The sequence below is a fragment of the Mixophyes fleayi genome, chromosome 8 (genome assembly GCF_038048845.1).
Source record: "Mixophyes fleayi isolate aMixFle1 chromosome 8, aMixFle1.hap1, whole genome shotgun sequence".
Classification (NCBI taxonomy): Eukaryota; Metazoa; Chordata; class Amphibia; order Anura; family Limnodynastidae; genus Mixophyes; species Mixophyes fleayi.
Window position 1 is genome coordinate 106,842,511 of NC_134409.1, and position 20,997 is coordinate 106,863,507.

The 20,997-nt window shown below is 43.9% G+C and overlaps 1 protein-coding gene across 4 annotated transcripts in view; it reads left to right on the forward strand.

Annotated features, from left to right (window-relative positions):
• Window positions 1-20,997, forward strand: part of LOC142099559 (inter-alpha-trypsin inhibitor heavy chain H3-like) — a 246,255-nt gene that overhangs the window by 15,116 nt on the left and 210,142 nt on the right. For 3 of the 4 annotated variants that reach the window (XM_075183102.1, XM_075183106.1, XM_075183105.1), the window contains exons 4-7: window positions 1,329-1,433; window positions 7,266-7,428; window positions 16,264-16,374; window positions 16,788-16,913. The exons of the other annotated variant lie outside the window; for it this stretch is intronic. In XM_075183102.1, the coding sequence (XP_075039203.1) occupies window positions 1,329-1,433; window positions 7,266-7,428; window positions 16,264-16,374; window positions 16,788-16,913 (505 nt within the window). The remainder of the gene's footprint in view (window positions 1-1,328; window positions 1,434-7,265; window positions 7,429-16,263; window positions 16,375-16,787; window positions 16,914-20,997) is intronic. 4 annotated transcript variants of the gene reach the window in all.

Consider the following 20,997-nt stretch of genomic DNA (forward strand, 5'->3'; position numbering starts at 1 on the left):
TTTACATCATTGAAGCCTGTGATGTCCTAAGACCCACCTCATCCACTTGGCACAACTATTACACAGAGCATTCTATAGCTTTCCCATTTGTGTTACAGAGCAAAATATAGTATCACTACCTTACACAATTCATCCCAACCTCAGTTTAAATTCCATGAGTTAATTTGATTTGAGTTTGTAAAGTAAGTTTCTCCATCTCAACATGGCAACCAGCAAAAGAGAGCATGTGATGCTTAACAAAATGAAAATTATTATTAGTTCTAGAAAAAAGTAAGAAACACAGAACAAAACTCTTTTTATGTGCACTTGCCTACTCTCCGAGAATGTTCGGGAGACTTACAAATTTCGGGTAGTTCTCCCGAATCACCTGGGAGTGTCTGCCTTTCTCCAAATTCTTAGTGAAGTGGAGGGGATGAGGTCTCAATAATGCAATTCATTTGCAAATTGCCTCATTTTGGCCCAGCCACCACTGCTCTCTAAGACAATTGCATCATTTTGACATGGGAATCAGGATCAAAATGTCGCAATTTGCTGAGTCACGTCCCAACTGTTCTTTCCACTTGAGATTTTTATAGTTGGCAAATATATCTTAAAGCAAACCATGATGATTTGTGTAAAGAAATCTAAAGCCTTAAGCTATAAAGTTATTATCAGAAAGTACTTTATAAAACAGATCACATTTCTTTGCCATTTATTAGCATCTAATATCTAAATGCTTAGTGGCGTCTGTCTGTCTGTGTGTGTGTGTGAAAAAAAAACAACCAAGTTGCAGCGCCACCTGCTGGGCAGAGTTATACACTGACCTACTAAATTCTTAGTGTGTGTGGGGAGAAAAATTCAAAAAGGGCTGAAATTTGGTAGGGCTCAAACTCATTTTCGTGAGGTAATTTTACCCCATGAACACACATGTGTAGAGGCGTGCGTTAATGTGTGTGTGTGTAAAAAACTATTTTCTCAGAAAGGGCTCATCCAATTGACCTGAAATTTGGTATACTGACATTATTTGACAAAAAAATTAGAATAGTCAAGTCAGTTAACTTCCATCATCCCCCCTTCCCCCCGTGGGAGGGGTAGTAAAGGCTAAATTTATGAGTTGAGGGGTCAAACTCATTTTCGTGAGGTAATTTTACCTCATGAACACACATTAAAAAGGGCGCTTGCGTCGGGAAGTAACGATCTTCCCCTGAGGAGGCCTGGGCTAGGCCCAAATGCATGACAAGAACCTTTTTAAGACCTTAAGTATCTTGATTTGACTAGAATGCATGAGTATCATGCACGGGTTAACTTGTTTTATATATGTAAACAGTGACTGCATCAATCTATTGCAGGATAATTGATGGAGTAACATATGCCGGAGTAATAAAGGAAAAGGAAGTTGCTAAGAAACAGTATGAAAAAGCTGTTTCAAGGGGACAGACAGCTGGACTTGTCAGGTAAACCTTTATGGGAATATTGGAGGGTGGTCTATCCATTTTGTTTTGCTACTAGTAGATATTTTAAAATTCTTCATGAACACTTTAAGCTCTTTCCTTTGCTATGAATGTATGAATGGGGAACATTTCTTCAAGATGAGCATTAGTTTTTCTTTTAGTTCTTATTTTCATATAACATTCAAAGGCAGTAACAGATATAAGATAAAATATAGATTCCTGGACGTATCCCAAAGTCCTGAGATTGATGTTTGGCCATAATGTACTCATTACGCTAACATTTTAGAAACAGAAAGTGTGAAACATGATATATATCATGTTTCTATTCTAGTATACGATGGCTGGGGCAGTAAAAAGTTCACCAGCGTCTACACTTCATTAGTAATTATACAAGGTTAGATTATTTAATAACTGCCTGGTATTATGGGGATTAAGGAAAATAAATAAGGACAGGTGAATGGAATAAAAATTACCATAAACATAGAGGAATATGAAATATATATATATCCATGAGCCATCAGGGCCTGTCAAATTGGTATTAGGTATAGTAAAACAATTCAGTTAAGCTGAGGTTAGGATACAAGTATTGTCTAGATGTCTGTTTATCTATTTTGATTATCTGGTGGCATTATCAGGACCTCCTAGAGTAAGAAATTAAGCTAAGAACAGGAAGAACTATGTTATCTTCTGAAAATACATAAGTAGGGCAGCACAGTGGCCTAGTGGTTAGCACTTCTGCCTCACATCACTGGGGTCATGAGTTTGATTCCCGACCATGGCCTTATCTGTGTGGAGTTTGTATGTTCTCCCTGTGTTTGCGTGGGTTTCCTCCGGGTGCTCCGGTTTCCTCCCACACTCCAAAAAAAAATATACTAGTAGGTTAATTGTCTGCTATCTAAAATTGACCCTAGTCTCTCCCTCTCTGTCTGTGTCTGTGTGTGAGTGTGTGTCTATAATAGGAAATTTAGACTGTAAGCTCCAATGGGGCAGGGACTGATGTAAGGGAGTTCTCTGTACAGCGCTGCGGAATTAGTGGCGCTATATAAATAAACGATGATGATGATGATGATGATGAACAGTACAGTACATCATCTATAAACTTGCCCCACAGATTCTGAAAGAGAGATGGATGCAGGAAAATTGGTTAAAGGAATATACACTATATGAACAAAAGTATTCGGACACTTGTACACTACACCAACAAGGATTGTAATGACATTGTATTCAAAGACATATACTTAATTATAAAGTTGGTCAACCTTTTGCAGTGTTAACAGCTTCCACTCTTCTTGGAAGACTTTCCACAAGATGTTGAATTGTTTCTGTGCAAATTTGTGCCCATTCATTCTGTAGAGAATTTATGAGATCAGGCACTGATGTTGGGCGAGAAAGCCTGGCTCGCAATCTCTGTTCCAGTTCATCCCAATGGTTATCAATGGGGTTGAGGTCAAGGCTATTTGCAAACCATTCAAGTTCTTCCACACAGAACTCATCAAACCTTGTCTTTGTAGTTCTTACTTTGTGCACTGGGGCACAGTCATGTTGGAATAGAAAATGGCCTTCCCCAACTGTTGCCACAAAGTTGGAAGCATAGTATTGTCCAAAATGACTTAACATACTGAGCAGAGCCGGATTTAAACCTCATAGGGACCTAGGCAGGATACTGTTTTTGGGCCCCCTCCCTGAAACAATCCATAGCACTATATTTTTGCAGCCTACCATATACCCCTATAGTTACGTAGAAGTGAAAGCATGTGCCGCCGCATGCCTACCATATACCCCTATAGTTAAGTAGATATGAAAGCATGTGCCGCCAAAGGAGGTGAGGGCGTGGCTTGCATCTTTGGGGGCGTACCTAACATGTGAAAAGAGCAAGGCCACCCTGCTGCAGAAAAAAGGCACCCCTAAATAATTACCAAGCAGTCCCGTTTTTTTAAGTAGTTGGGTCAAAACAACTTAATAAATATTGAAGATAGGGCAGAAATACTTACTTAAGTTGTTTGCAAAAATAATATGCATAAATCCAAGTATGTGCTCTTGTCACTTTTGTCCCTCTATCATCACACTGTGCCCCTTCATTGTCACTTTTGCCCCTTCACAATATCCCATGTGCCCTTTCACCATCACCTCTGTGCCCATCACCATCACCACCTCTGTGCCAATCACCATCACCACCTCTGTGCCAATCACCATCACCACCTCTGTGCCCATCACCACCTCTGTGCCCTTCACCATCACCACTTCTGTGCCAATCACCATCACCACCTCTGTGCCTCTTCACCATCACCACTTCTGTGCCCTTCACCATCACCACTTCTGTGCCAATCACCATCACCACCTCTGTGCCTCTTCACCATCACCACCTCTGTGCCCATCACCACCTCTGTGCCTCTTCACCATCACCACCTCTGTGCCCTTCACCATCACCACCTCTGTGCCAATCACCATCACCACCTCTGTGCCAATCACCATCACCAATTCTGTGCCCCTTCACCATCACCACTTCTGTGCCCTTCACCATCACCACTTCTGTGCCAATCACCATCACCACTTCTGTGCCAATCACCACCTCTGTGCCAATCACTATCACCAATTCTGTACCCCTTCACCATTACCACCTCTGTGCCCTTCACCATCACCACTTCTGTGCCACTCACCACCTCTGTACCCATCACCACCTCTGTGTCAATCACCATCACCAATTCTGTGCCCCTTCACCATCACCACCTCTGTGTCCTTCACCATCACCACTTCTGTGCCAATCACCATCACCACTTCTGTGCCAATCACCATCTCTGTGCCCTTCACCATCACCACCTCTGTGCCCATCACCATCACCACTTCTGTGCCCCTTCACCATCACCACCTCTGTCCCTCTGTTGTTTTATTTACCTTTATATTGCCTTTCTTCTCCGGCGCGCTGCTCCTCCTCGGTCAGTCCAGATTTAAAAAAAAAAAAAAAAAAGAGAGTCACGTGATCGCTCGTCGGGTCCCGGCAGCCTCTCCTCCTCTCTCTATCACTGAGACACTGAGAGGAGAAGAGGCTGCCGGGACCCGATTCGCGGCACCCGACCCCCCCTCCACCGATTCGCGCACCATATACTGGTAATTGGACAATTTTCTGTATTGTGCTATTAAAGCCAGTAGACTGGTATATGATATTTTGTTTGAGCAAAATCCATTGCTTTCTGAAATTTTTCTACTGTGAGTCATTATCAGAGGTGGAACCAGACTGAGGTACAACAATACTGTTTATTGCAGGAGAACTGTAAATAAGTCCATGATCTACAATCATTCCTAGATCCAATTCCATTATAGATTCACCCAATTGTGTTCCACCTAAAGTGTAAGTTACATGCATAGTTTTATGCAAAAGCTTACATTTATCCACATTAAACTTCACTGGTCATGTTGCAACCCAATCTCCCAATTTATCAAAGTCCCTTTGAAAGGTTAAGACATGCTGTTCCCGTTCCTTGTGTTGCGATTTGCCTCTTTAGTGTACTAGTGCTACCCACCTGGTGCATCAGTGACAGTGCCCTTGTTTTGTTTACAGGCTTCAGCCTCTGCAGAGATATCTACACTTTTTTGTTTGTCATCCTCTCCTCCGCCTCTCCCCTTTCCTTATATTTAGCCATGGGCAAGTCCAGTCAGTCCACTGCTATGGCGGTTCTCCTAGAGAGGTTTGCCAAATCTTCTACACTGGTCAATTCTGGTGATACCTCAGGCACTTCTCAACAATCTCCATCCCCTGCCGACCTTGCAATATCTCGTCCAGAGCCTGAAACTTTGCTTCATTAAGTGTCGCTGGCTATTTGAGCATCGGAGAAACGTGTGAGTGACTGTATTGTAGAAGTCCAAGCAGTTCTATCCTTAATCCGGCAAGATTTCCAGAAAATGACAGAAAGCGTGGGTGAGGCCAAACATAGGATTTCTACTTTAGAGGTTGCCCCCATGAAAGGTGAAATCTCCAGTCTCATTACTCAATTTAATGTTTTCGAACAAAAGCTTATAAAAGAAGGCAGGCACCGTAGGAATAATATATATTTTGTTAGCCTGTCTGAGCATGCTGAGAGCTCCAATCCAAAAACCTTTCTGGCACGCTGCCTAACGCAAATGTTTTGGAGAAAGTCGTTTTCACAGCAATTTGCCCATTGGCTGCCTGTTTAGCCTCCACAACCTGGTCCTTAACCTCGTACTTTTATTGTGAAATTTCTGCACTACAAAGACAGGGATACTAATATGAAATTGTCCAGGCAACAGGGCCCATTAAAATTTGAAATCAGACTGTAGCTGTGTTCCCGGACTTTGCCCTGGATGTACCAAAGAGCCGTGCACAAGTTATTCAAGTCAAGAAACGTTTTCCAGATCTTCAGCTTCCGTATTCCATGTTGTTTCTATCCTGGCAGCAGCAGACAGAGCCCACTTTTTCTTTCTCCTCAAGATGCCATGGACTGGCTGGACCACTGCTCCCCTTGAGAGGGTTCGGCATGGACAGTGAAATGATTTAACCGTGAGCTGTTTCATGTGGGAAGTCTGTACTATGTACTAACTGTTAATGGTTACCTGTGTTAAGTTGAGTGGGGGAAGTTTGGACGACTCTATACATGTGAGGATGCCCCATTCAGACGTTTAAGCATCACACTCTGTTTAATTACTTGAGGCACCAGTTGTTCCTATTGTGCTGCCCTAATGCTTCTGATGTTGCGTGCATGTCTACTTCACTTACCAGAATTTCCTTTAATGAGGAGAGGCACATGCTCTCTGGCTTCTAAGAATGATCTCTTTTGCCTCCGATTTCTTGATTAGTTACCCCCAGGGATTTGCCATCACTTGCATTAGTTAATTTAATTAACATCTGATAAGCTATTGTATTGTTGTAGCTTGGGTATGTGGTTTCCTTTGTTCTTTTTCCTAAGGGGCACTTTTGGGGGTGTTTTTCTTTTGTTTCTTGTTTTGTTTGTATTTTCTAACCTTCAAAACTTCAATAAAAAATTTGTTAAAAATAAAAATAAAAAAATGAGGGATATTCCTTTGTGACCTAATCAAAATATTTTTTATTTGGCCCAGGAGATGTTAGGATTGCTTTGGCCAAATACTTTTTTTTTTTTTTTTTAAATAAATTGTATAAAAAATTTTACAGACAAATTTGAATGGAAATAGGAAGAGAAAAAGAGATAAACAATGTAGTCACCCATAGAGTGGAAGAGAGTCAACGTCAAAGCATCCCAGGCAGCAACCCTGGTAATGAAAACCTAAACCAACAAAATATCACAGATATAGTAAGACCACTATTATTGTGACAGTAAAAAAGTAAGAAAAAAAAAGAGAAAAAGTAGAGAGGGTGTGAGAGAAGGGATAGAATAGGAGGGTAGGTTAATACAAGGGAAAGAAAAAATGAAAAAGGAGGGGTAGGGGTCCAGGTCAGCGACATAAACATACCAGATATTGGGTTCATTGTGGATTCATGAACAACAGTGGGAGACGGAAACAATTAAGTATCGGCCTCATAGTGCAAAAACCAAGGGCTCCATAATATGCATTCAATTTGTTAAGGTTAATGATGTCTGTAATAGCACAAATAGCTTTAATAAGAAGATTCACCTCTTAAATCAACAGGTCTCTTATCTTCTTAGACATCAGCGGAAAATAGAACCGGATTGTCTCCTTATCCTTAATCTGGGCTCTCTAACTAGAAAGTTTAATAGTCATATCCACTATCTCTATGAGTTGACATCAACATGCTGTGTATTGTCATCTGTGTTGTATTGGATGAAATGTTATTTTACTTATGAACTATCACATAAGAAATTAATGATGGGTTATTTTTCCTAGAGCTTCTGGCAGAAAGACTGAGAAGTTTACTGTGTCAGTCAACGTGGCATCACAAAGTAAAGTTACTTTTGAGTTGATTTATGAAGAAATGCTGAAACGTCACTTTGGGAAATATGAAATGTTCGTCAAAGTTCAGCCAAAAGCACTTGTCAAAAACTACCAGGTCCAGTATATGCTATAATTTTTTAAAACATAAAATATATCATGAGGTAATTTTACATCCATTTTATTTCTTTATAATATTATTCCTCTTCATGTTTTAAATTATAAATAGTAGAGGAAACTTGCATTTAGGCTCCAATGACCCCTTATTTGCCACTTTTTCAAAATTATAGAATGTTTTTTAGTTATTGCAAAGTAATTTCAATCGCTGATGGGTGGGAGTGCTGTAGTTTCACAAATCAAAAAGAAGCACAGTCTGCAATATTGGTATCATATATTTTGGAAAATCTGATATATCTGGAAACCTATTATCTAGATTTTTATTTTTTTAATAAAGTAATTTTTCTTGAGGTAGAAAATGCAACACAATGTAATAAAGCTAGTCAAAGTCATGCAAAAATATGTTACATAATGAACTTTGTCCAAAATGTATAAACAGCAAACAGTATAACCATTTTGCGCAGCCAGCTCTTAAATCCAGATGGCTAAAATAGAAAACAGATATCACAGATAGAGGCATGTGCCGTCATAGATTGAGGTGTGGATGTGTCATTGGGGTGGGGACAGTGCGAGGGATCACACAATCCTCAACAATCAAGGGATTATCAACACCAATACTCAACTCATACTATGTCGTGTGATGGAAGCTTTTCCAGAGTTGCATTCTAAGAGCCTGAGAAATTAGATCAGTCAGACTTTCCCAAGTGTCAAAAACTAACCGTTTTACTCTGAATTCCTTCCGTAAGGAGGTCTCAATCCAGTCCATGCTGAATATAAGATAAAGCTTTTCCTGAAATATTGCGAACACAGGAGGAGTATTCTGGACCAGACCTGCTTTTCTTGTCCACAGCCGAGATTGCAAGTAATAATTTTCTGCATCCTCTACCAATCTTACAGTCCGGAAGGAGAATCCCAAAGATCGCTCATTCTGGGGTTAGAGGTGCAAAATTCACCAAATGCGCTACAGAAAATCTCCAGATCTGGGTCCAAACACTTCATTTAGTGTCGTTAATCTGCATTTGGACCAGTAGGTAGTGGCCAACAGTGTCTGCGACCATGTCCAGAACAGTGTATTCGAGGTATCTTGCGACTATTATGGATCCCCTCTAGACTTGGTGTCATAGAGGACTGAAATACAGTCCCCAATTCAGCCAGCATGCAAAGTGAAGCCATCTGCTTCTTTCCAATGGGTCTCCTGCAAAAAAACACTTAAGATGGACAATGACTTTCTTATGTTTGACGGGGGAGTTAATGTCACTGTTATTCCAAGAAACCAGAGAGAAGCTCTGTAGAGGGGTTGAAAGACGGTCTGGATGCGAGGACTGCATGGCAAGCCTATCCCCACCAACGGGTAGAGTATGAAACAAACAATGTGTGAGGAGACCATAGAGTCTCCTCAACATCTATCAATGAGTAGTGAAAGTGTAGGGTAGGGGCCACATGCCTCTGTGATTAACATATAAAATATTGGACATTTAGTAACATTGTGAAGATTTATGTGGGAAACACTATAATGCAATTGTTAAACTTTAAACCATTTTCTAAAATTTTCCTACCCCAATCAAATGACATAAGATCTCTATTCTACTATTTTGTGTTCATTTTGTGTCTTAGCAGCAGTACCTCTGCTCATCAGAGGTGCTGCTATTGTGCCTGTTGTGCTCCTAGTACCTTAGGAGTTAACACTGTTCACTAATTATTCCATGCACCTGGGTGTGTCTCATTCCCCTTATATATATCTGTCACTCCCAGCACACATTGCTGGTTATTGATGTCATATCCTGTGGTTACACCCTGTGATTCTTCCTCCTGCATTGTTCCTGTAATTCTACTGCATTAGGATCTCATCATTCATTCTGCTGATCTGTTTCATATGTGAACCTGGGACTTACCTGTGCATTTCCCTGTATATGCTGCCTGGAATCTTCCCTCACCTTCCATTTACCTGCAACTGCTGAATATCTGGTATTTCTGCAAACTTATGATTTCATCACCTGTTTATATTTGCCAGCAATAAACATTGTTTGTTTCTTCACCTATTCATGGCTCTTTAGCTGTATTTCTACATTGTATCGTGACAGTATAACCAGCCCAAAAAACAGCTTAGGAGTCAGGTGAAAGTTTTTTATTCTGGGACCTTTTTGTTCTGCAATTCATTGCTCGTTTACTTTTGGAACATGTCTGCTTTACCAGCTTTTGAATTGCCACAGCTACAGGCTTTACAAATGGACATAATCCTGTTACGCTCCCAGCTGGCTAAATTTTCCATTTTTCTTATGGACCCACTCAGGAGACTGTCAGATTTTGTCTCTCCTAATTCAGAGCTGCTGATCTGTCTCAATCCACCTTCTCTGCTGATGAACCTGTGCAAATAGCACCTCTTAAAAGTGCTTCTACACATTTGCTGTTTTCTAAGAACTATGGGGTAACCAATTCCCAGTTCACAGGTGGTCCACGCCCCCATCTGACCGAAGAGGAGCAACAACGCAGAATAACAAACAAGTTGTGTCTCTACTGTGCCAGCAATGCACATTTCTTGCTGGACTGTCCTATCCGTAGACCACGTCAGCTTACGGAACCATCTTCTGTTGTTTCCTCTCTGCATTCCAAATCTGTTTATGCTCCACCATTCCTGTTCTCTGGGAAGAGACCCAATCTGCCAGCTCCACCCGCCTGTCCTGAGGCGCCAGCTCCACCCGCCTGTCCTGAGGCGCCAACTCCCTCTGTCTCCTGTTGCGAGGTGCCAGCCTCTGTCTCCTGTTGCGAGGTGCCAGCCTCTGTCTCCTGTTGCGAGGTGCCAGCCTCTGTCTCCTGTTGCGAGGTGCCAGCCTCTGTCTCCTGTTGCGAGGTGCCAGCCTCTGTCTCCTGTTGCGAGGTGCCAGCCTCTGTCTCCTGTGCCGAGGTGCCATCATCTGCCTCTTGCTCCAAGGTGCCATCATCTGCCTCTTGCTCTGAGTCTCCTGCCACTGTGTCCGGTCCTGAGTCTCCTGCCACTGTGTCCGGTCCTGAGTCTCCTGCCACTGTGTCCGGTCCTGAGTCTCCTGCCACTGTGTCCGGTCCTGAGTCTCCTGCCACTGTGTCCGGTCCTGAGTCTCCTGCGACTGTGTCCGGTCCTGAGTCTCCTGCGACTGTGTCCGGTCCTGAGTCTCCTGCGACTGTGTCCGGTCCTGAGTCTCCTGCGACTGTGTCCGGTCCTGAGTCTCCTGCGACTGTGTCCGGTCCTGAGTCTCCTGCGACTGTGTCCGGTCCTGAGTCTCCTGCGACTGTGTCCGGTCCTGAGTCTCCTGCGACTGTGTCCGGTCCTGAGTCTCCTGCGACTGTGTCCGGTCCTGAGTCTCCTGCGACTGTGTCCGGTCCTGAGTCTCCTGCCACTGTGTTTCCGGTCCTGAGTCTCCTGCCACTGTGTTTCCGGTCCTGAGTCTCCTGCCACTGTGTTTCCGGTCCTGAGTCTCCTGCCACTGTGTTTCCGGTCCTGAGTCTCCTGCGACTGTGTATCCGGTCCTGAGTCTCCTGCGACTGTGTATCCGGTCCTGAGTCTCCTGCGACTGTGTATCCGGTCCTGAGTCTCCTGCGACTGTGTATCCGGTCCTGAGTCTCCTGCGACTGTGTTTCCGGTCCTGAGTCTCCTGCCACTGTGTTTCCGGTCCTGAGTCTCCTGCGACTGTGTTTCCGGTCCTGAGTCTCCTGCGACTGTGTTTCCGGTCCTGAGTCTCCTGCGACTGTGTTTCCGGTCCTGAGTCTCCTGCGACTGTGTTTCCGGTCCTGAGTCTCCTGCGACTGTGTTTCCGGTCCTGAGTCTCCTGCGACTGTGTTTCCGGTCCTGAGTCTCCTGCGACTGTGTTTCCGGTCCTGAGTCTCCTGCGACTGTGTCCGGTCCTGAGTCTCCTGCGACTGTGTCCGGTCCTGAGTCTCCTGCGACTGTGTCCGGTCCTGAGTCTCCTGCGACTGTGTTTCCGGTCCTGAGTCGAGTCTCCTGCCACTGTGTTTCCGGTCCTGAGTCTCCTGCCACTGTGTTTCCGGTCCTGAGTCTCCTGCCACTGTGTTTCCGGTCCTGAGTCTCCTGCGACTGTGTATCCGGTCCTGAGTCTCCTGCGACTGTGTATCCGGTCCTGAGTCTCCTGCGACTGTGTATCCGGTCCTGAGTCTCCTGCGACTGTGTATCCGGTCCTGAGTCTCCTGCGACTGTGTTTCCGGTCCTGAGTCTCCTGCGACTGTGTTTCCGGTCCTGAGTCTCCTGCGACTGTGTTTCCGGTCCTGAGTCTCCTGCGACTGTGTTTCCGGTCCTGAGTCTCCTGCGACTGTGTTTCCGGTCCTGAGTCTCCTGCGACTGTGTTTCCGGTCCTGAGTCTCCTGCGACTGTGTTTCCGGTCCTGAGTCTCCTGCGACTGTGTCCGGTCCTGAGTCTCCTGCGACTGTGTCCGGTCCTGAGTCTCCTGCGACTGTGTCCGGTCCTGAGTCTCCTGCGACTGTGTTTCCGGTCCTGAGTCGAGTCTCCTGCCACTGTGTTTCCGGTCCTGAGTCTCCTGCCACTGTGTTTCCGGTCCTGAGTCTCCTGCCACTGTGTTTCCGGTCCTGAGTCTCCTGCCACTGTGTTTCCGGTCCTGAGTCTCCTGCGACTGTGTATCCGGTCCTGAGTCTCCTGCGACTGTGTATCCGGTCCTGAGTCTCCTGCGACTGTGTATCCGGTCCTGAGTCTCCTGCGACTGTGTATCCGGTCCTGAGTCTCCTGCGACTGTGTTTCCGGTCCTGAGTCTCCTGCGACTGTGTTTCCGGTCCTGAGTCTCCTGCGACTGTGTTTCCGGTCCTGAGTCTCCTGCGACTGTGTTTCCGGTCCTGAGTCTCCTGCGACTGTGTTTCCGGTCCTGAGTCTCCTGCGACTGTGTTTCCGGTCCTGAGTCTCCTGCGACTGTGTTTCCGGTCCTGAGTCTCCTGCGACTGTGTTTCCGGTCCTGAGTCTCCTGCGACTGTGTTTCCGGTCCTGAGTCTCCTGCGACTGTGTTTCCGGTCCTGAGTCTCCTGCGACTGTGTTTCCGGTCCTGAGTCTCCTGCGACTGTGTTTCCGGTCCTGAGTCTCCTGCGACTGTGTTTCCGGTCCTGAGTCTCCTGCGACTGTGTTTCCGGTCCTGAGTCTCCTGCGACTGTGTTTCCGGTCCTGAGTCTCCTGCGACTGTGTTTCCGGTCCTGAGTCTCCTGCGACTGTGTTTCCGGTCCTGAGTCTCCTGCGACTGTGTTTCCGGTCCTGAGTCTCCTGCGACTGTGTTTCCGGTCCTGAGTCTCCTGCCGCTGTCTCCAGTTCCGAGTCTCCAGCCGCTGCCTCCAGTTCCGAGTCTCCAGCCGCTGCCTCCAGTTCCGAGTCTCCAGCCGCTGCCTCCAGTTCCGAGTCTCCAGCCGCTGCCTCCAGTTCCGAGTCTCCAGCCGCTGCCTCCAGTTCCGAGTCTCCAGCCGCTGCCTCCAGTTCCGAGTCTCCAGCCGCTGCCTCCAGTTCCGAGTCTCCAGCCGCTGCCTCCAGTTCCGAGTCTCCAGCCGCTGCCTCCAGTTCCGAGTCTCCAGCCGCTGCCTCCAGTCCCGAGTCTCCAGCCGCTGCCTCCAGTCCCGAGTCTTCAGCCGCTGCCTCCAGTCCCGAGTCTTCAGCCGCTGCCTCCAGTCCCGAGTCTTCAGCCGCTGCCTCCAGTCCCGAGTCTTCAGCCGCTGCCTCCAGTCCCGAGTCTTCAGCCGCTGCCTCCAGTCCCGAGTCTTCAGCCGCTGCCTCCAGTCCCGAGTCTTCAGCCGCTGCCTCCAGTCCCGAGTCTTCAGCCGCTGCCTCCAGTCCCGAGTCTTCAGCCGCTGCCTCCAGTCCCGAGTCTTCAGCCGCTGTCTCTGTTCCTGAGCTACAGTCTGCTCCAGAAGAGTTGCCTGTCCATGCGGTTAGGCCCGAGTTGCCTGTCCATGCGGTTAGGCCCGAGTTGCCTGTCCATGCGTTTAGGCCCGAGTTGCTACTCTATGCGGTTCGGCCCGAGTTACCACTTGGCGCTGTCTGCTCTGAGGCTTCTCACAGCGCTGTCTGCTCTGAGGCTTCTCACAGCTCTGTTCCCCCCGAGGCTTCTCACAGTGCTGTCCCCTCCGAGGCTTCTCACAGTGCTGTCCACTCCGAGGCTTCTCACAGTGCTGTACCCTCCGAGGCTTCTCACAGTGCTGTCCCCTCCGAGGCTTCTCACAGTGCTGTCCCCTCCGAGGCTTCTCACAGTGCTGTCCCCTCCGAGGCTTCTCACAGTGCTGTCCCCTCCGAGGCTTCTCACAGTGCTGTCCCCTCCGAGGTTTCTCACAGCGCTGCCCCCTTCGAAGCTTCTCACAGCATTTTCCCCTACAAGTCTGCCGCCCAGTCCGGGCTTGCTCCCAAGTCTGCCGCCCAGTCCGGGCTTGCTCCCAAGTCTGCCGCCCAGTCCGGGCCTGCCCCCAGGTCTGCCGCCCAGTCCGGGCCTGCCCCCAGGTCTGCCGCCCAGTCCGGGCCTGCCCCCAGGTCTGCCGCCCAGTCCGGGCCTGCCCCCAGGTCTGCCGCCCAGTCCGGGCCTGCCCCCAGGTCTGCCGCCCAGTCCGGGCCTGCCGCCAGGTCTGCCGCCCAGTCCGGGCCTGCCGCCACGTCTGCCGCCCAGTCCGGGTCTGCTGCCAAGTCGTCTGCCACGTCCGAGCCATCTGTTGCTGAGGGTGCCAAGTCTGAGCCGTTGCCTTTCTTTGAGGGGCACATTTCCCAACTTTGTGCCCTTCTGAAATTTGCTGCCTCTTATATGTCCTCCATACCAGAGCTTGTTAACAACCCTAAAGAACGGGTACTGTTCCTTATTTCGTATTTAAAAGGAGAAGCTTTGGAATGGGCAAATCCATTTATTGAAGCCCAAGATCCCATCCTGTTTGACTTACAACGGTTTGTTGAGGAAGTAATCAAAAAGTTTTCTCCAACCCCTGCAGTGCCATCCTGTGGGTCACCTGTGCTTTCAGCAACACTACCCAGCACTACAGTCCGAGAACTACCCTTGTGCTCCACCCAGTTGGCGCAGGTTCCAACTCTAAGGAAGTCTTGTAAGAGAGGAGGACGTAAGAAAAGAGGTGGTTCTGCAGTGCTTGAACTGGCAGCTGGCATGGCCTCCTTTGCCCTTTTACCCATGGATGAGGACTTTTCTGCCGGGCCCCCAATTCTGGACTATGATTCTGATGAACTCAGACATTTCTGGTAATTGGGCGTCTGGAATCCGCCCTTAAGAGAGGGGGTATTGTCACGATCTGCCTGCAGCATACTGCTTTGCATGGTAGCTCCTAACCTGGACTATCAGACTTTACTATTTTGTGTTCATTTTGTGTCTTAGCAGCAGTACCTCTGCTCATCAGAGGTGCTGCTATTGTGCCTGTTGTGCTCCTAGTACCTTAGGAGTTAACACTGTTATTATTCCATGCACCTGGGTGTGTCTCATTCCCCTTATATATATCTCACTCCCAGCCCACATTGCTGGTTATTGATGTCATATCCTGTGGTTACACCCTGTGATTCTTCCTCCTGCATTGTTCCTGTGATTCTACTGCATTAGGATCTCATCATTCATTCTGCTGATCTGTTTCATATCTGAACCTGGGACTTACCTGTGCATTTCCCTGTATATGCTGCCTGGAATCTTCCCTCACCTTCCATTTACCTGCAACTGCTGAATATCTGGTATTTCTGCAAACTTATGATTTCATAACCTGTTTATATTTGCCAGCAATAAACATCGTTTGTTTCTTCACCTATTCATGGCTCTTTGGCTGTATTTCTACATTGTATCGTGACATACTCAAGGTGACATGCAAGGAGATGTGCAGGTACAACTTGGTGAGCCAGGAGGTGAAGTGAGCGATGAAGGTGACGCTTGGCCACAGCCGGGTCATCAAAAATAAGTGCTCAGCCATTGTCGAACAAGTCTGAGTTTGGCCGGGTACGATAGTGCAAAGTGTCTATTGTTTGCTGACAGAAACTTGCAGACTAGTGTAAATTCTTTATGGTTCTGTGCAAGCATGGCCGAACAGTCCTGAAAAATCAATAAGCTGCTGTAATTAATCACAGTGTTTCAAGCGCTTAAAAGCTATCAAGATTTTTTCTTTGTATCTAAAATTTAAAAATCTTGTTATAACAGGGCGAGGCATAACATTGACATAGGAGATCATATACTCTGCTTCCCCTACTGAACTCATATATTTTAATATTTTTATATTTCTATTTTAGTTTCAGTTTTAACTATGATGTATAAAAGTTAATTTTTATAATGAGTGAATGTTTTTTGACTTACCATTTGGGTGTCACATGAGCAAATCTTTCCATTTTCCTTTCTCTTCCTGTATCTGATTACATTTGCTGAATCTAATTTATTGCAATAGGTGTGCCTCTCACAGGTAGTGTTCTCTCTTTTCTTTGTGTTATTGAGTTCTCTAAGCTATTGTGGTGCATAGGTATACACACTTGCTCCTGAGATAAATGCATCATGAAAAGCATCTAACCGTTTTTTCCACATGTGCATCTTTTCCTGCTAATGTTGGGGAAGCAAAACCATCCAACTCTACATTGACCCCCAAGAACTCGTTCCTACAGTTCATAGGAGAAACGCTAAATGAGTGCATAGAAAGGGAGTTTCCAGGGTAGTTAAGTGTTTGGAAAATAGTTCCCATTACTGTGTTTTCAAAATAAGTATTAATATTTTCAATATATATTCCCTATACATCAATATAAATTGAGATTATTATTAAATTGGTGTCATTGAAGAAATTGGAGAAAAATATGATAAATATAACCTCTTTAAACTAGTAACATTTCCCTTCTTTTTATATCACTTTTCAGATTGAAGTAGATCTACATGAGCCTCAAGGTATCAGCTTTCTAGATGCTCAAGCGTCTTTCGTAACAAATGACTTGCTACCGGCCATCAAAACATCTTTTTCTGGAGAAAAGGTATTATTTACAGGAAGTAGAGTAAATCAAACTTCAGATTTACTTGTTGGGAATTTCCAACATAGCTGCTTTTGTTGTGTGTGTAATTTTGATGCTTCTAGTCACAAGTTTACTTTCCTGCATAATAATCTAGATGGGTCATGGTGGATATTTTCTGATAATTAATATTGTGACACCCTTGGTCAGCCTTAACCACCCTGACTCTCCATCTGTTTTGGATGCTGGCTCTTCTAGACGATCAACAGTTTGCAAGCCATAGGTTGCATACTTGCTATTGAAAATGATGTATGTAAACCTGTGGCAGATAATATGGCAAGTTAATCCGTAAACTTAACATACTAATTGCTATACTGAGGTTTTGATGGTATTCACAAAAACAGTAGATAATAAAGTTTTTTATATTTTGATTTTAGGGTCATGTCTCTTTTAAACCCACATTAGATCAGCAACGCTCATGTCCTAACTGTTCAACTACTCTACTGAATGGGGACTTTACTGTCACGTATAATGTTAATAAAGAATCCCCTGGAAACATACAGGTGAGTTCTATTTTTTGGAGGAGTTTCAGATTTTAATGAAAATACATTCTGTCAACAGTTTTTTTTTATCATTAATCATTTTTATTAAGGTTTATCAAGCATTTTTGTCAATAGGTTAACTCATGTCAACATGAGAAAATGTAGTCTGATTGTAAATAGAAAGCAAACAAATGTTCTTACTCATGTAGAACAGTAATATATTAGTATATGTATTATAAAAGCAGTCTGTATCTGACACTGGTAGTGATAATGGATGAGATATTTTACTTTAGAGTAAAATATAATTTTAATATATACTAAAGTGTTTTGAATTTTAGATTAATGTAAGGCAAAAGTACAATACAAAAAGTCACCATTTATTTCTGTGCATGTAAACAATATAAAGCTTATATAATTGCACTTTTTGGGCCTGATTCATTAAGGAAAGTAAAGCAAAAAATGAGTAACTTTGAACCTTGACAAAACCATATTGCAATGTAAGGGGTGCAAATGAGCTTATTATTTTGCACATACGGAAAATACTGGCTGTTTTTTCATGTAGGACGCACATACTTGATGGCTTTATTTTTACACTGACATTAAAACTTGATCTAGGACATGCTCTACCCCAACTATAAATCTGTCCTCACATTTTAAATTTAGCTTCCCCTCCAATACATGATGGTTTTGCCAGGGTTCAAAGTTACTCTTTTTTTGCTTTACTTTCCTTAATGAATCAGGCCCTTTGTGTTCATCCACATAAAACCCAATGATTATTCTTGCATCCCAACTAGAACTTTGCAACTGAGACATTAAAACATTTAAAAATGAAATGTGTTTTGTTGTGATAATCCTCCTGTGATAGGATGGACCGCCTATGCCACCCTGTCTGTTGTTGAGGGAACAGGCTGGATTTACTTTGCCATCGTTCCCTTTCTTTATCCCAAATGCGCCCTTTAAACATAGTAGGAGGGGCTTAAGCTGCTACCACCACTGGACTCCTTAGCGGCATCCAGAACTGCGTCTTTCTGGGTAACTGTCACTGCTAGTGTATCCCCTTGCTGGTACCCATGACCTCTTGCCTTCAGATCAGGGTTGCTGTCAATGGTACCACTGGCCAAAGCTACAGGTAGCGGCAAAGCGTTGGTACTGGAAAGCTGGATCCAAACCTCAGGACAGCCGGAAAAGGATTAGACTTGGGTTTAATCTGTAGGTCACAGGAAATACAGCAGGGAAGAAGTAGTCGTCAAAGCAGGTTCTTGAAGCAAAAGATGGTTTATTAGCTCAAGTTGCCCTAACAAGGACAGTTCACATGCCAGTCTGTGGTACTAGTGATCTTTCCAGAAGTATAGATGGTACAATAATGATACATTTCAGTAGAAACCAGTGCTGTTTTATACAGTATTGGACATAGCCTAACAGGAAGTAAGTCAGCCCCCTGAACTCTTTGCTGGCCCCAAGAAGTCTGACTTATTTTTAGTATCAGGATGCAATGTTTCCTAAAAATTGATTTAATGCAACTTTTACTTAAAAAATGTACACTTATTTGTGATATCCTACATCATGTGCTGTTTACAATGTTCAGACAGGTTCTAACACTCTGGACAAAAGGCCAATCAGGAACACCAGTAACGACCTCCTTTGGTGCATTTAGACTAAAAAGGGCATGTTGGTTACTCACATAAATAGAGTTTATTAGCCTTAATGAGGACTTCCTCTCGAAGATACACAACAGACAATCTCAACAAATGCTTATTGCATCTGAGATCAAAACCTCAGAAATGAATGCATTTCCTATACAAAATGCCACACGATAGAGTAAAATCAGCACATTGCAATAATATAAATAAGCGCACTGCACTATTTTCTTTAAATAAATTTAAACCATAAGTTATTTATAAGTGATCCAGCCACACCTTCTCTTTAGCTACTTGTTACCACCGGGTAGATTTTAGTGAAAGATGAAGGGTTTCATTCAGAGTAAGACATGTATCTGTTTGTGTAGCATATCTTTGCTTTTTTCCGCCACGAGCATGCTCAGAATGTGTTTGAGCAATTGTGTATGAACTCAGGCTGAGAAATAGCTGCAGATACAGTTAAAATAGTGGTTTTATTTGTGGGTGGTTAGGGGCAGGTGTAAGTAATGATAATAATGATGACTTGAAGTTGCAAACTGCTTATACATAGAGGTTTGTGAATAATTACTGGCTGCAAAATGGTCTGAGGTGTGTCTGTTGTCAAGCAGATGTATCTGCTGCTCAATCAGACCTGAACATATCTTCAAATCTGAGTATGTCATACATACGTATACACTTGAGTGCAAATATTTCTATTGCAAGTTATGAATACACTTGTATTCACCTGTTAATATCTGAACAAAAGAAATAGTGAAGGTTATTTACAAACGTTATAATTTATGCAGTGCAGAGTATTTTTGAAATTGTACATAGATTTGCAGGTTACTGCAAGTATAAATGCATGCCCCTTACCATATGCCTTACTTTGATGTTCTACAGGAAGCTATATGAAGTTATGTAAACTTTTAATGACCATGGCCCAAAAAGCAAAAAGTCATCACAAATCATTGGCTATTACCATTTCAGAAACCCCCATTCATTTTTCAGTGGACACTAAGGAGCCTGGATTACTTTAACCCATTTTTAGGGTTTTTGTTTCTTACAAATTGAGGGGGAAAGGGGGCTCAAACCAGTACCTTTCATAGTTCCCCATGAGGTCTTAATCAAGTTCTGTGCCTTTGTATGACACATACAGTATGTATTGCATATATTTTACTGCATTTTACAAAAAATATGTAAAAAGACGATCTGGTCCATTTTAAATACTGTAATTGAAGCAATATTTCCATAGACAAAGTCAAATATGAAACAAATACAAGTATGCTATTAAAAAAAAAAAGACTACAACATTAAAAGAAGAATCAAAAAATAAAATAAAGCCATGTCTTTCAAGCCTAGGTTTCCATTTTTTGCCCATTGGATTTTTTGTATCTCCCTCATCCACGTTTGCAATTGGTGGCTAGCGCAGAAGGTAAAACCCACCATAAATCTGATGGCTAATTTAGAAATAGACTGAAGTCATGGTGGCTATTGTTAAAAACAACCACATTCCAGATGTCATTACCTGTTTTATTACATTGATTGCTCCCCGTTTCTTGCCCATTGCTCAGCTCAGGGACTCTATAATCTGCCCTATCAGACTTTCCCTTGCTCCTCTCACAGTGAACTTGCATTTGCTGCTGGAGTTCAGTGACAGAGGAAAAATCAAGTGCTATCACCTATGATGGTGAAACTTGTTCTTGCACCCAGTATAACCTTTTAGTATAACCTTCAAATTGTATGTGTTCAGATTTTTTTTAAAAAAACTTTTTATTATACAGATTTTACATATTACATTGAACCATACAATTATGCAGACAAATATACACTGTACAAATTGGATTTTTACAATGTTTTAGAAGAGAAAGAAATATATAGAGGAAGAAATAGCGTGCCAGGGGCAAAAAGGGAGGGGCAAACATGAACGAGGATAAGATAAATGTATGGAAGGATGTAAGAGAGGGAAGAGGAGGAGGAAGAGGGGTGAATTGCAGAATATGACAATAGGTGTTCAAGCACTGATAAAATGCTTACAATCACCATTCAATAAACCATATTACATTTCTGGTTTTACAGATTGTGTGCAATGTAACATAAGACCTTATGAGAATAAATTAGAGTAGGAGAAGAAGAAGAAGAGCAGAGGGGGAAAGGGGAAGAGGGGTAAAAGAGTATAGTGAAGCAAAGCCTCCGAAACCTTCTTTTAAGCGGAGGTGTACAATTGGTACATTATAACATAACATAACATTGACATACTATATAACATAGCATACTTTCTCCCTCTGGATCTGTTACATCACAACCGTCTCAGTAATGACCATTTAGTACCCTCGAATACCCGCATAACGTAAGATTGTGAGTGACTATCCAGTGTTTCTATATACGCACCCCACTTTGCATGAAAATTGTTAACCCTCTTCTCCAAATCAGAGAAGGTAGCGCGTCTATCAAAATAAAGGGTATCTAACAATTCTGTCTTCAATGCCTGT